Source organism: Pelophylax lessonae (assembly GCF_965119305.1).
Source record: "Pelophylax lessonae genome assembly, chromosome: 7".
In the NCBI taxonomy this organism is placed as follows: domain Eukaryota; kingdom Metazoa; phylum Chordata; class Amphibia; order Anura; family Ranidae; genus Pelophylax; species Pelophylax lessonae.
The window spans coordinates 78,338,142-78,351,502 of NC_138774.1; the positions used below are offsets into that span (position 1 = coordinate 78,338,142).

The 13,361-nt window shown below is 41.7% G+C and overlaps 1 protein-coding gene across 1 annotated transcript in view; it reads right to left on the reverse strand.

Moving 5' to 3' along the window:
- Window positions 1-5,697: 5,697 nt before the first annotated feature.
- Window positions 5,698-13,361, reverse strand: part of ECH1 (enoyl-CoA hydratase 1) — a 121,747-nt gene continuing 114,083 nt past the window's right edge. Inside the window, exons 9-10 of the mRNA XM_082263725.1 lie at window positions 5,988-6,138; window positions 5,698-5,903 (exon numbers count right to left, since the gene is read on the reverse strand). Coding sequence (XP_082119851.1) covers window positions 5,799-5,903; window positions 5,988-6,138 — 256 coding nt within the window. The 3' untranslated portion in view covers window positions 5,698-5,798. The remainder of the gene's footprint in view (window positions 5,904-5,987; window positions 6,139-13,361) is intronic.

The window sequence follows — 13,361 nt, forward strand, 5'->3', positions numbered from 1 at the left end:
TGTGAGGCCCAATCAACAGCAGTGCTCCTCTCGCTCCATGCGGTAAATCACAGCAAAAGGAGGGAACGATCTACATGTAGGTGATCACTATACAGAAGTCCAACCATGGCCCCTAAACCTTCAAATATTTTGTATGGATATCAGTAAGTATGGAGTTGGGTATAGAAAAGAATCACCCCCTTTTAAAATAATCAGTTGTTTTGGAGCCTGAGATGAAGACAGAGAGTCTTTGTTTTACCCAGCTATATTTACTAGTGCAACTTATAACATGCAAGTGAAATATTTAACACCAAAATGTCAGGAAAAAAATAAAAACAGAATTACTAAGTTGGAAAAGGGATGACCCCCCTTGCGTCAGTATTTTCTTGAACGTGTTACTTTAAACCACTTCCGGACCGCCCACCGTGTACTTACGTCAGTAATTTGACGTTCAATCCCGGGGTTATGGCAGCAGCTAGCCGCTTACTGGATGTATTCCCGCTTCCTGGAGCCTTTGGTAGCAACGAAAATTATCAGATCGGATGCGCAGATGGGCAGGAAGTTGAGTGAGGGCAAGATGGCCCCCACTCGACTCTATGCCCCTGGAGGACCGGAGCTTCCGCCCGTCTTTTTTTTTTTTTTTTCTGCTTTTAAATGTAAATGAGAGATCTGAGGTCTTTTTGACACCAGATCTCTCATTAAAGAGGACCTGTCATGCTTATTTCTATTACAAGGGATGTTTACATTCCTTGTAATAGGAATAAAAGGGATACCAATTTTTTTTTTTCAAAGCGACAGTGTAAAAATAAAAAGGAAAATAAGAAAAAAAAACTTTTAAAAGCGCCTGAGCTCGCACGCACACAGAAGCGAACGCATACGCAAGTCACGCCCACATATGTAAACGGTGTTCAAACGACACATGTGAGGTATCTGTAACTCTAAACAGGTAACCTGTAAACAAATTTAAAGCGTCGCTTATGGAGATTTTTAAGTACTGTAGTTTTTTGCCATTCTAGGAGCGTGGGCAATTTTGAAGCACGACGTTAGGTATCAGTTTACGTGACGAAACATCATCTTTCACAAAATAATTGTGCTAACTTTACTGGTTTTTTTTTTAATTAAAAAAAGTGTATTTTTTTCCCCAAAAAAATTGCATTTGTTAGATCGCTGTGCAAATACGGTGTGAAAAAGTACTGCAATGATCTCCATTTTATTCTCCAGGGTCTCTGCTAAAAAAAATTTATAATGTTTGGGAGTTCCAAGTAATTTTCTAGCAAAAAATACGGATTTTAACAACAAATGTCAGAAATAGGCTTTGTCCTTAAGTGGTTAATTACAGCCTTTAGTCTGTTGGGATCTCTACTAACTTTGCACATCTAGACTTTGCAATACAGTATTTGCCCACTCTTCTTTGCAGAACTGCTCAGGTTGAGTTCAATTTGATGGTGACCATTTGTGGGCTGCAGTCTTCAAGTCATTCCACAGATTTTCAATGAGGTTTAAGTCTGGGCCCTGACTAAGCCATGCAAAAGTACATTCACCCTTTTCTCCTTCAACCACTGTGTGGTCATTTTTGCTGTCTGCTTTGGGTCATTGTCAACCTTCTTCCCATTGAAAACTTTCTGGTAGAGGGCAGCAGATTTTCCTCAAGAATTTGATGGCATTTTGCCCCATCCGTTTTTCCTTCTATCCTGACAAGTGCTAAAGTCCCTGTTGCAGGGATAATAAGATTTTACCACCTCCATCAGTATAGTACTGATGCTGATAGTCTAGACCTGTTGTTGGACCAAATAAAGTGTGGCAGTTTACACTGTATCCGGAAAGTATTCACAGCACTTCACTGTTTCCACATTTTGTTATGTTACAGCCTTATTCCAAAATGGATTCAATTCATTATTTTCCTCCAAACTCTACAAACAATACCCTAAATGACAATGTGAAAGAAGTTTGTTTGCAATCTTCGCAAATTTATTAAAAAGTCGCAAATACATAAGTATTCACAGCCTTTGCCATGACGCTCAAAATTGAGCTCAGGTGCATCCTGTTTCCACTGATCTTCCTTCAGATGTTTCAACAACTTGATTAAAATCAACCTGTAGTAAATTCAGTTGATTAGACATGATTTAGAAAAGGCACACACCTGTCTATATAAGGGTTCACAGTTAACAGTGCATGTCAGAGCACAAACCAAGCCATGAAGTCCAAGGGATTGTCTGTAGACATTCGAGACACCACCAGGACTCTTCCTAGAGTGGGCTGCTAGGCCAAACTGAGTGATCAGGGGAGAGGAGTCAGGGAGGTGACCAAGAACCCAATGGTCACTCTGGAGCTCTCCAGCATTTCTCTGTGGAGAGAGGAGAACCCTCCAGAAGAACAACCATCTCTGCAGCACTCCACGAATCAGGCATGTATGGTAGAGTGGCCAGACGGAAGACACTCCTCAGTAAAAGGCACATGACAGTCTGCCTGGAGTTTGCCAAAAGGCACCTGAAAGACTCTCAGACCATGAGAAACAAAATTCTCTGGTCTGATGAAACAAAGATTGAACTCTTTGGCCTGAATGGCAAGCGTCATGTCTGGAGGAAACCAGGCAACACTCATAACCTGGCCAATACCAATCACTACAGTGAAGCATGGTGGTGGCAGCATTATGCTGTGGGGAAGTTTTTCAGCAGCAGAAACTGGGAGACTAGTCAGGATTGAGGGAAAGATAATGCAGCAATGTAAGGAGACATCCATGATGAAAACCTGCTCCAGAGCGCTCTGCACCTCAGTCTGGGACTAAGGTTCATCTTGCAACAGGACAACTACCCTAAGCACACAGCCACGAACAAAGGAGTGGCAACGGGACAACACTGAATGTCCTTGAGTGGCCCAGCCAGAGCCCAGACTTGAACCCCATTGAACATCTCTGGAGAGATCTGAAAATGGCTGGCAGTGCACCGACACTCCACATCCAACCTGATGGCGCTTGAGAGGTCCTGCAAAGAAGAAACTGACAAAAATAGGTGTGCCAAGCTTGTAGCATCATACGCAAAAAGACTTGAGGCTGTAATTGGAGCCAAAGGTGCTTCAACAAAGTATTGAGCAAAGTCTGTGAGTACTTATGTACATGTGATTTTTTTTTCATTTGTTTGGTAATAAATTTGCAAAGATTTCAAACAAACTTCTTTCTTTTTACCTTGTCATTATGGGGTATGGTGTGTAGAATTTAGGAAAATAATGAATCTATTTTGGAATAAGGCTGTGACATAAAATGTAGAAAAAGTGAAGCGCTGTGAATACTTTCCGGATGTACTTGTACATTGTAAAATTCGCAGAATGTGGTTTGGTATGGAAACTGGTAGCAGCCTGAAATAGTATAACAATTTGGGTAGGTAGGCCATTTTTATAGCACGTATGCTGCCAAACCAGGCGATAGGAAGGGGCTTCAATGAGGCAAGAATGGCGGCCAAGACCCTAAACTGAGGGGGGTAGTTAGCTCTGTAAAGCAATCAAAAGATGAAGTTAATTTGATGCCCTGAGTAGGGTAAGGAGGTGGGCCAGATGAAACAATTATCTGGAATCAAGGCTTTAGATTTAGCTTTGTCGACTTGCAGATTGGAGAGAAGTCCAAAGTTTTGAGGACTGCAATAAGGTTGGGGAGGGTGGTATGGGGAGAGGAGACGTGGTCTGCAAAAAAGAATCAATTTGTGGTGTTCCCCAACTATTTTGAGGCCAAGGATGTCAGAGTTTTCTTAGATGGCTGCCATCAAGGGTTTAAGCACCAAACTAGATAAATACTGTAGGGGAGGCAGGGCACCCCTGTCTCCTACCCCATGGGATTGAAAAAAGATCTGAAGTAAAGTCTGCATATTTCAGGCAGTCAAGGGCTGAGTGTAGAGAGCAGAGATCTACATTAAGAACTGCTCATCGAATACCCACTTCTAGAGAGAAAAGAACATGTAGGCCCAAGAGACAGTATCGGAGGCCTTCGGGCATTGAGAGATAACAACATAGCTGTATTAGCGCATGCTTTGGCCAAATTTACTAATTTCATCCCTCTGCGCACATTATCGCACTTGGTCTTTGTTGATTAGCGTCCCCAAAAATGAGTAGACTCTGGGCACCAGTATCTTGGCTAGAATGTTCACATCAATGTTTAAAAGAGACATAGGGCAGTAATTGTACCAAGAATACAGATCAGTATCTGGTTTAGAGATCATGATAAGGTTGTCTTTCCAGAGGGAAAAAAAAGTTTCCAGATTAAAGGTAATTTAAGGTACACTGCAAGTGTGGAATTAGGAGACTGGAGAGCTTTTTGTAAAATAAAGCAGTATATCTATCTGGGTCCAGTCTTTTATTTACCTTGAGGCTTTTAATGGCCTTGACTTCTTCCATGGTAATGTCGACATTCAGAAGTTCCGGGCATCAGGTGGAAGATATGGGGAGCTAAATTTTACTGAAAATGCTTTGGCTTGGGTGAAGACTTCCATTGGGTTCCTAGTAAGAATATGTGTAGGAAGAGTGATAGGTGTTATCTGGGGAGCTACATGATGCAAGTCTTTTGCCAACATGGTACCAGGCTTATTGCTTTGGGCATAAAACTTTGTTGGCCCAGCGCAACTGTCTTTCCAATATATCATATTCTTTTCTTTGTCTCGATTTTGGCCCTAAAGAAGGGGGAAGTGCTGGCTTTTGTTGCAGAATAAGATCTTTTATGGACTATACAAACTAGTGTAGCACTCTCATCTCTTCAATTATTTTTGCAAACTCCTCTGAGTGTCTTGCAGGACACCATAGTTATTGGTGAGCAACCTCCAGGACCACATATCACATACAGTATAACATTACAAGCCCACCACAAAGTTCAGCGCTCCTATTCAACAAAAAGGCACAGCCAGATCATTGGTGTCAAGCAGTTGGCTTTTCCATGTGGCACTGGACACAAAACTAGGCAGGCGTCATCCGATGGGAAATCAATCAGCCATGGCTCAGGGAATACTTGCAACCTCTAGAGGAACCTTAGGTTTTACAGAGCCTTTGTCGAGAGTGGCTGTTGCAGAAGAAAGTGATAGAGGTAACATTTCTTTGGAACCAATGCCTCCATTTACATCCATCTATATAAAAATTACATCAATCACACAAACCACCTTTTTTTTTCCATTTAATCTGTCTGCATTGTACAGTAGACTTGTGCATCCAAGTAACTGGAGCATAAAAAAAGTTCAGAACTTGAGGAGACGTAGTGTACACTGAACTTTTAATAATCAGTAGCAAAAAAAATTAGCAGAATTTGTACAAAAATTTCCAAGAAACCTTTGAAAACTATATAATAATTGAGACATATCAAGTCTGAATAAGAGTTATGTTATTCATAACAAGGAAATTAATTCAGTCCATTATACAACACTGAACCTCCGGCTGAAAAGATGTCCATCTAAATGGTCAGTTGTTTGCTTCTCTACCAAAGGAGCCTTCCATATAATGTAACAGAAACAGATGGTTGATCACTGAATTACTACATTCAGTATTGCATAGAAAAGGTGGAAGAAAGTGTTTGTGTTGCTTATATTACTTCTCATTTTGTCACCTGCACTAGATGAAAGTTGATTGTTTTGCTGAGGAAAACATTGACAGCTTACTCTATGTGTTTTTTAATTTCCTGTCCCTCCAGGTGCTTTAAAAAAGGACTTTTTTTTTTTTTAAACTTTAGGCTCTCAGCATGTTTTTATGTGCAGATGCATTTAATCATTATCATTTATGACTGTAATTCTAATCATATGGGTTTATCCGAGACAATTATCACAGTTTTAGTCTGCAGTACAGGGCTACTACTATTAAAGTTTGGAGAAAGTAACGTCTTTCGGGCTCTTCTTTTGTAAAACAGCCTGAGCAGACTTCATGATGTCCTCGGTCTGCAGCATGCTCATGTTCCAGTTAGCCTACGATGGAGAGAAAAAAAAGTCACATTAGTGGTCTAAGAAAACACTGGTCCAAGGGAGCTTTGTTTGGATATTCGTACTCACCATGTAATCCAAACTCTCCTGCACTGGGTGATCTCGTGAATATATAAGGTTGATTTTAGTTCCCTGAACAGCCACAGGGCTCCTGCTGGCAATTTCAGAGGCCAGGTCAAAGGAGGCAAGAATGAGGGAAGATTTATCAGGGAACAAACGGCTTAAGGAGAGGGAAAGAGGAGAGAAAAATCAGTTGCAACTTGTAGACCACAGGCTAAATGCAGTTCTTTAGAGCTTTACTGGCTGTCCTGAAAGTGTAACTAAAGCCAGCCATACACATGGGTCAAATTCGAAAATTGTAACTGAATTTTTGTTTGAATTTCGCACCATTAGGCAGGCCATAGACGATTCGAATTACGTACGATTTATTGTTCGATAAACGAAAGCGGCACTCGTGCACATCATCGAGTGTACCATCAATGTGAGCCGAAAATCGTACGACAAAACAATATTTTTTGTGCCTTTTAACCACATCTCTACCGGACACACTCCCTACTGTTCTGTGTTTTGTTAGGCGAAATCATACAACTCCCCCACTAATGATACGAAATTCGGCCGACTTTCGCAAAAAAAAACCAACATGTTGGATATGTGAATTTTTGCTGTCGTACGAAAATCGAACGTTTTACATACCACACTAACGATACGAAAATCGTTCGATAACCCTGCCATTTACGATTTTCGAACGAAATTCGAATCATCTATGGCACGACAGCAAAAATTCACATATCCAACATGTTGGGTTTTTTTGCGAAAATCGGCCGAATTTCGTATCATTAGTGGGGGAGTTGTATGATTTCGCCTAACAAAACACAGAACAGTAGGGAGTGTGTCCGGTAGAGATGTGGTTAAAAGGCACAAAAAATATTGTTTTGTCGTACGATTTTCGGCTCACATTGATGGTACACTCGATGATGTGCACGAGTGCCGCTTTCGTTTATCGAACAATAAATCGTACGTAATTCGAATCGTCTATGGCCTGCCTAAGTAAGCCGCAGCAACGGCCGATTTTTGTGTGGCCATTGAATTTGTGTGATCAGGCATGTTGGAATTTTTTGAAAAACAACCTAATTTTTTAATGAATGATGGGAGAATAGTGTGAGAAATCTCATCGAAAGAAATGAAGATTCCCCGACACAAATTTTCTTTTCTGTAGCAGCATGAGGGGAAATTGAAGGCTTGGCTGGTCGAACATCGAAATCAATGGTGACATCATCGGATCACAAAAACCATGAAATTTCTGATTTTTGAAAAGAAAATTTGTTCAGAATTCAACCCATGTTTAGCTTGTATAAAGGCACATTTGTTTTCATTTTGGATAGCGTAAGGGAGGGTTATAAACCCGTCAGTTTTTTTTTTTTTCCTTAACCGGTTGCCGACCGCCGCACGACTATATACTGCGGCGGTCAGCCCCGGCCAGGCAGAGTGACGTATCGGTACGTCACTCGCCTGTCACTGACTTGCGAGCCTATAGCGAGCGGGCGCGCGCCCGCCGAGGCGCGCGCCCGCCGCGGCTCGTTCACAGGCAAGTCAGTGCGTGTGACCGGCGGACTCGATGTCCGCCAGTCACACTGCGATCGCTCCTGTGAAGGGAGAAAGACAGAGCAGCTTGTGTAAACAAGCTGCCTGTCAGTTCTCCCTGTGTAAAAGTAAAGATCTGACCGTTCTACTATGTAGAACGGTTGATCTTTGCTTTTACACCAATAGCAATGTCCCTACACAGTAGAAAGCACGCCCCTAGGACACACTTAACCCCTCCCTGTCCAATAAAGTTAACCCCTTCCCTGCCAGTGTCATTTTTGCAGTAACAGTGCATATGTATAGCACTGATTACTGCAGTAATGTCACTGGTAACCCCAAAAGTGTCAAAAATGTCAGTCAAGGGTCCGATCTGTCCGCCGCAATGTCGCAGTACCGAAAAAAAAATCGCAGATCGCCGCCATTACGCGTTAAAAAAAAAAACACCAAAAATGACAAAAATCTTTCTCTTTGTTAGTAAACGCGATAACTTTTGCGCAAACCAATCAAAATACGCTTTTTGCGATTTTTTTTACCAAACATAGGTAGCATAAAACAAATTGGCCGAAAAATGTTAAAAAATTTTGATTTTTACTTTTTTTTTTGGGGAATTTCATATAAAAAAATGTGAAAAATATTGTTATTTTTGCAAAATTTACGCTCTTTTTTTGTTTATAGCGCGTGATCAAAAAATCGCACAGGTGATCAAATACCACCAAAAGAAAGCTCTGTTTGTGGGAAAAAAAGGACGTCAAATTCGTTTAGGTACAGCGTCGCACGACCGCGCAATTGTCCGTTAAAGTCACGCAGTAAAAAATCGCAAAAAAACCCCTGGTCCTTTAGCAGCCAAATCCTCCGGGGCTTAAGTGGTTAAACATCTGTGTCCCATAGAGGAGATTTCCTTTCTTTTCCTGTCCCATAGCTAAAACAGAAAGTGAGAGGAAATCCCTCCAAAGTTATGAAATTCTGGGATGTCACCAGGATCACCAGAACTAGTGTCCCCATTAGAAGATTTCCCATCCATTACTGTTCTGGTGTTAACCCAAATTTGCCTTTACTTTCACTTTCGATGTTAAGGCTATACAGAAAAAATAGAGAGGGTGACTCTCCCTAACGGGGGCACAGACAGCAATAGAAACTGACAGGTGTTTTAATCCTTCTCTGCTCTTTCCAAAGCAAAAAATAAATCTTCTTTCCCCCAGTGACTGCAATTTATGGTAGTGTTAAAAATGTATGTACTTCTGAGTTTTGAGCATTCTAGCTTCCTGGCTGTCTACAGTTTTTATACTTTCTTAGACACTGACTTGATCTACACAGATGTTCCCTGACTCAGGGTGTAATAGATAGCCTGCAGTGCTTACCTTTTCTAAAGAAAATTCTGTACAATGATTCTACCTACGGTATGCAAGTCAATTGAAGCCTAGGCATTGTAATCTCTGCTGAATGGTAGAATTCATCATTCTGACCAATTACCTAGCCTTTGGGTCAGGTGATTGACAATGAAGGAAGCCTGAAGCAGCATGAAAGAAAAGCTTTTCAACGCTTTTATCAAGGCCTATTTCAATCCCATAAGAACTGTTAAAGTGAAAGTTCAGCCTAAAACTAAAATCTCTAACTCTACTTGCAGCCACAATCTAAGACTAACATATCTAGCCCTGTAAAGCAAAAATCGCTACATATGCCCTTTCTGAAGCCGATCTGGTCCGGTCTCCAGCGGCGGAAGTTATGTGCAGGAGACAGCCAACAACGGCTGGGAAATGACGGCACACATAGAGTTACTATGGGGCTTCCATTGTCGGCTGCCTCTTCTGCAGCCTCCTACACAGAGAAGCCACTGCTGACAGCTTAGCGTGGGATCGGACCGGATTCAGAAAAGATATGTATAGTGATTTTTGGTTTACATGGCTAGATAGGTTAGTCTTGGATTGTGGCTGCAAGTAGATTTAGAGATTTTAGTTTTAGGCTGAACTTCTACTTAACATTCATTTGCAATCTAGTATCAGTCTACTATAAGAAAGTCTATTATAAATTCTGTGTTGAACACCTCACTGGCTGACACCTCACTGGCTGAAAAAAAGCAATGTACACTACTTCATACTAACCAATCAAAAATAGGACTTTTCTACTCACTGAAAAGCCTTTTCTTCGCGTCCACTGAGGAAAACAAGGAGGCTTTCACCTTTAGGTTACAGAATTCTGCTGCATACAGAAAGATTGGACACTGGCAAACAAAAAAAACTGTAGGCCCTGGATAACCCCCTCTACTACCAGCTTGCCTCAGCTTTGTAGTAGGCAGTACCAAGAGAACGATCACAAAACAGAGAGGAGTGAGACCTATGTCCCACAATGGATTCTAAAATAAAAAAAATTCAAAGGGAGGATAAAAAAAATTACAGGTTTTCTTTATAGTCTATTGACAAGCACAATTAGTCCTGCCTGCAGCTCAAAGAGCTGCCTGAAGGGCCTTAAATGTGAGGGTGGTATTATATAGGGCTGCAATTTTCACCTGTTAAGAACTTAGAGAACATAGAAGCAGAAGACTAGGTGGCAGCCTTGCAAATCTAGGAAAGAGTTGCTTGAGGCCAAAAAGTCCAAGAAGCACTCACAGATCTAGTAGAGCGCACCTTGGCAGGAACAGTTAGTACCTGATCCTTGCAAACATAAGCTCAAATGATGGTCTGTCTGTGCAACGTAGGGATGGCAGATTGAGAAGCCAGTGTACCCTTACGGGGACCATCTGGGAAGACAAAATAAGAAATGAGCATTTCTGAAGAAAGCAGGAGATTGATTCTCACAGTTTCCACTACACCCAGACAATAGCAGGAAACTTCCTTTTTAAAGAAATGAAGCCAGAGAGGGATAAAGAACAATGTCCTGGCTGAGATGAAAGTAGAAACTACCTTAGGCAAGAAGGAAGCCTTGGGTCCCAATATCACCTTGTCCATATGCAAAACCAGAAAGGATTCCTTGAGGGATAAGGCCACCAGTGATTAAACTCCCAGTACAAAAGTCTTATTCAAGGGATGAGAGGACAATGGTTTCTAAAACATGATCGAAAGGGCAGAAACAAATCTTGTTAAAAAGCTCTGAGCCAAAGCCAAATCAGAGCCATCTGCATGATTGGTCCCACAGAAAAAAACTTAGGGTGGAAGCCCCAAAACACCAAATGAAAAAAGTCCTCACTGTCTGATGATAGACCTTGCAGGAGGGAGCCTTTTCCAGTTTTTAGTACCACAGCAATCACAGAGTCAGAGATGCCTCTGCCTCTAAAACCTTGACTTTAAACAGCCATGCCAAATAAGACCAGCAACCATGAAGCAGGATGGCAGATCGGTCCATAAGACAAAAAGATCCTGATGATCTGACAGAGCCAGCAGTGTGTCCACCTGAAGTCTTACCAAATCAGCGTACCCAATCTGTCTGGGCCAGTCAGGTGCATTGAGGATCACTAGCATGCCGTCCATCTAAGCAGACAAGGATGAAGGATTGTGAAGGAAAGGCATAGATTCAAGTACTGATCCTGGTGAGCCACCAGAGAAGCCACTGCTTCTTAGAGGATCCCTGTACCTAGAGACAAACCTGTCCAATTTGTGGTTGAACCTGGGGGCCAGAAGGTCCACTTCTAGTGTCCTCCCACTTGACACAGGTCCTAAACACCACAAGGTGTAGGAACTACTCCCACATGTAAAGGGACAGGAGATGTACATGGCAGGAATGTGAAGTTTTGCCCAGGACAGGATCCAATCTACTTCTTTTGCTGTGCCAACACTTCTGGTTCCTCAGTGATGGTGGATTTATGCGACCAGTGTGACGATGTACAAATTAATCCGGATCATATAACCATCCAGCAGGATGGTCCAATGCTTAATAGGCAGCCAAATTGCCTGAAGTTCCAGGCACATCCTGGTGCCAAACTAATTGGTCTAGCCAAGGACTAATAACCAAAGAAAGTATAGAAAAAAAACAAAAATTAAGGGCAACCTTAAGGCACAAGTTAAACTGCTTTTATATTAACTGTCCAAGAACTTAACTGACTTGCCCCACCAGGATAGAATATTGCATTATAGAAAAGTCTGAAAGTTTGACATTTCTCCTGTGAAAGAAAGTCTGGCATGACCTAGGTTTAGGAATAGATAAAATGATAAGTTAGTTGTAGTGATAATTTCTGAAGGTTCAAGATCCAACCAAAAAGATGTAATGTCTGGACAGTTAAAGCCATGTTGCGGAACACAGCCCATGCCGACTGATACCACAACATAAGGTAGTTTAAGTATCCCACAATGAGGAAGCCACAAGAGTGCATTAGGTCTGATACTGTGGCAAGCAACTTGGTGAACACCTAGGATTTAGACCAGAGGCCATAGTGCAGGGCTGAAAGCTCGTAGTGAAGGGGTCCCATAGAAAAGTGAAGGAAACATCAATGTGCTGGAAAAATAAGACATAAAAAAGGTACCAGTCTTTGATGTCCACAGATACCAACCAGGAAGTCTCCCCAGTAAAGGTTGATTCCATGTGGAATTTCTAAGATGGAATGACGACATTAACAGCTTTAGGATCAAAGATGGGGTGGATGCCCCCTTTGGGTTAGAGATCTGTTAACCATGGGTGCCACGTCCTCAGAATTAAAAGAGGAGAGCTTGTTATGAATGCTCAGTTCAAAAGTCTGCATCTGTAATGCGAAGGAGGTGCATTAGTGTAGGAAATGGGCAGCTTGCACATCTGGAAAGGCACTGTCCAAGCTGAAAGATATATCCAGGTTTTAGAGCAGCAAATGCTCCCATCCAGATGACATCTTTTTCATGGAAGACCTTGCATATTCAGCAGGACAATGCTAAAATGCATACTGCATCTATTACAACAGCATGGCTTTGTAGTATAAGAATCCCAATGCTTAACTGGCCTACCTGCAGTCCAGATCTTTCACCAATTGAAAATATTTGGTGCATCCTGTAATTAAAAATATGAAAAAGAAGGCCCAGGGCTGCTGTGAAGTCAGAATCCTATATCATGCAAGAGTGGGACTACATTCCTCTTCCAAAACTCCAGCAACTGGTCTCTTCAGTTCCCACATGTTTGCAGAGTGTTGTTAAAAGAAGATGGGAAGCTACATTGTGGTAAACATGGCCCTATCCCAAATTGTTTTTGAGACGTGTTGCTTCCATCAATTTCAAAATGACCTTATTTTTTTCTTAAAATGGTATATTTTCTCAGTTTAAACATTTGATATGATTTCTATTGTGAATAAAATATGGGTTTATGAGATTTGCAAATCACTGCATTATGCTTTCATTTAGATTTTACACAGCCTCCTGTTTTTGGAATTTCGGTTGTATAATCAAGGGATGAACTGCAACAGTGGCAAGATCTGGGATTAAGAGATTTTGCCCACTCAGCCATGGTTTCGTAGAGTAAAGTTACAGTCAGGATGGGATGAAGAGCCCAGCTGTAAACAGGGGCATGCCACCACTTATCTGTTGGGTCCTTAATGACAGGTATATACTCTAATGGTATGGTAGTTGTTCTGGCAAGGTAGGGAGCTGCTGGGTTCACAGTGGGGATAGATCACTTTTTTAAACAAGAGTTGGAACAGCTGATGCAATAGGACAGTCTTTGGAACCCTAAGGGGTTATAAAGGACCCAACACAGGAAACAGCATTGTAGTAGAAGCAATAGGCTGATTCTATCATTTCAAAGTGGTGCATCAAAAATAGCGGCAATGGTCTCTTTTAACCTCAGAGTAATAGCAGTAGACTCTGACTCTTCAGGGGCAAACTGGAGCACCTCAGAAATCAGATGGAATCTCAGTGGCTGAGGGCTCAGAAGCTGTCAATACCACGTGAAGATAGGATACAGATACAAAAATGT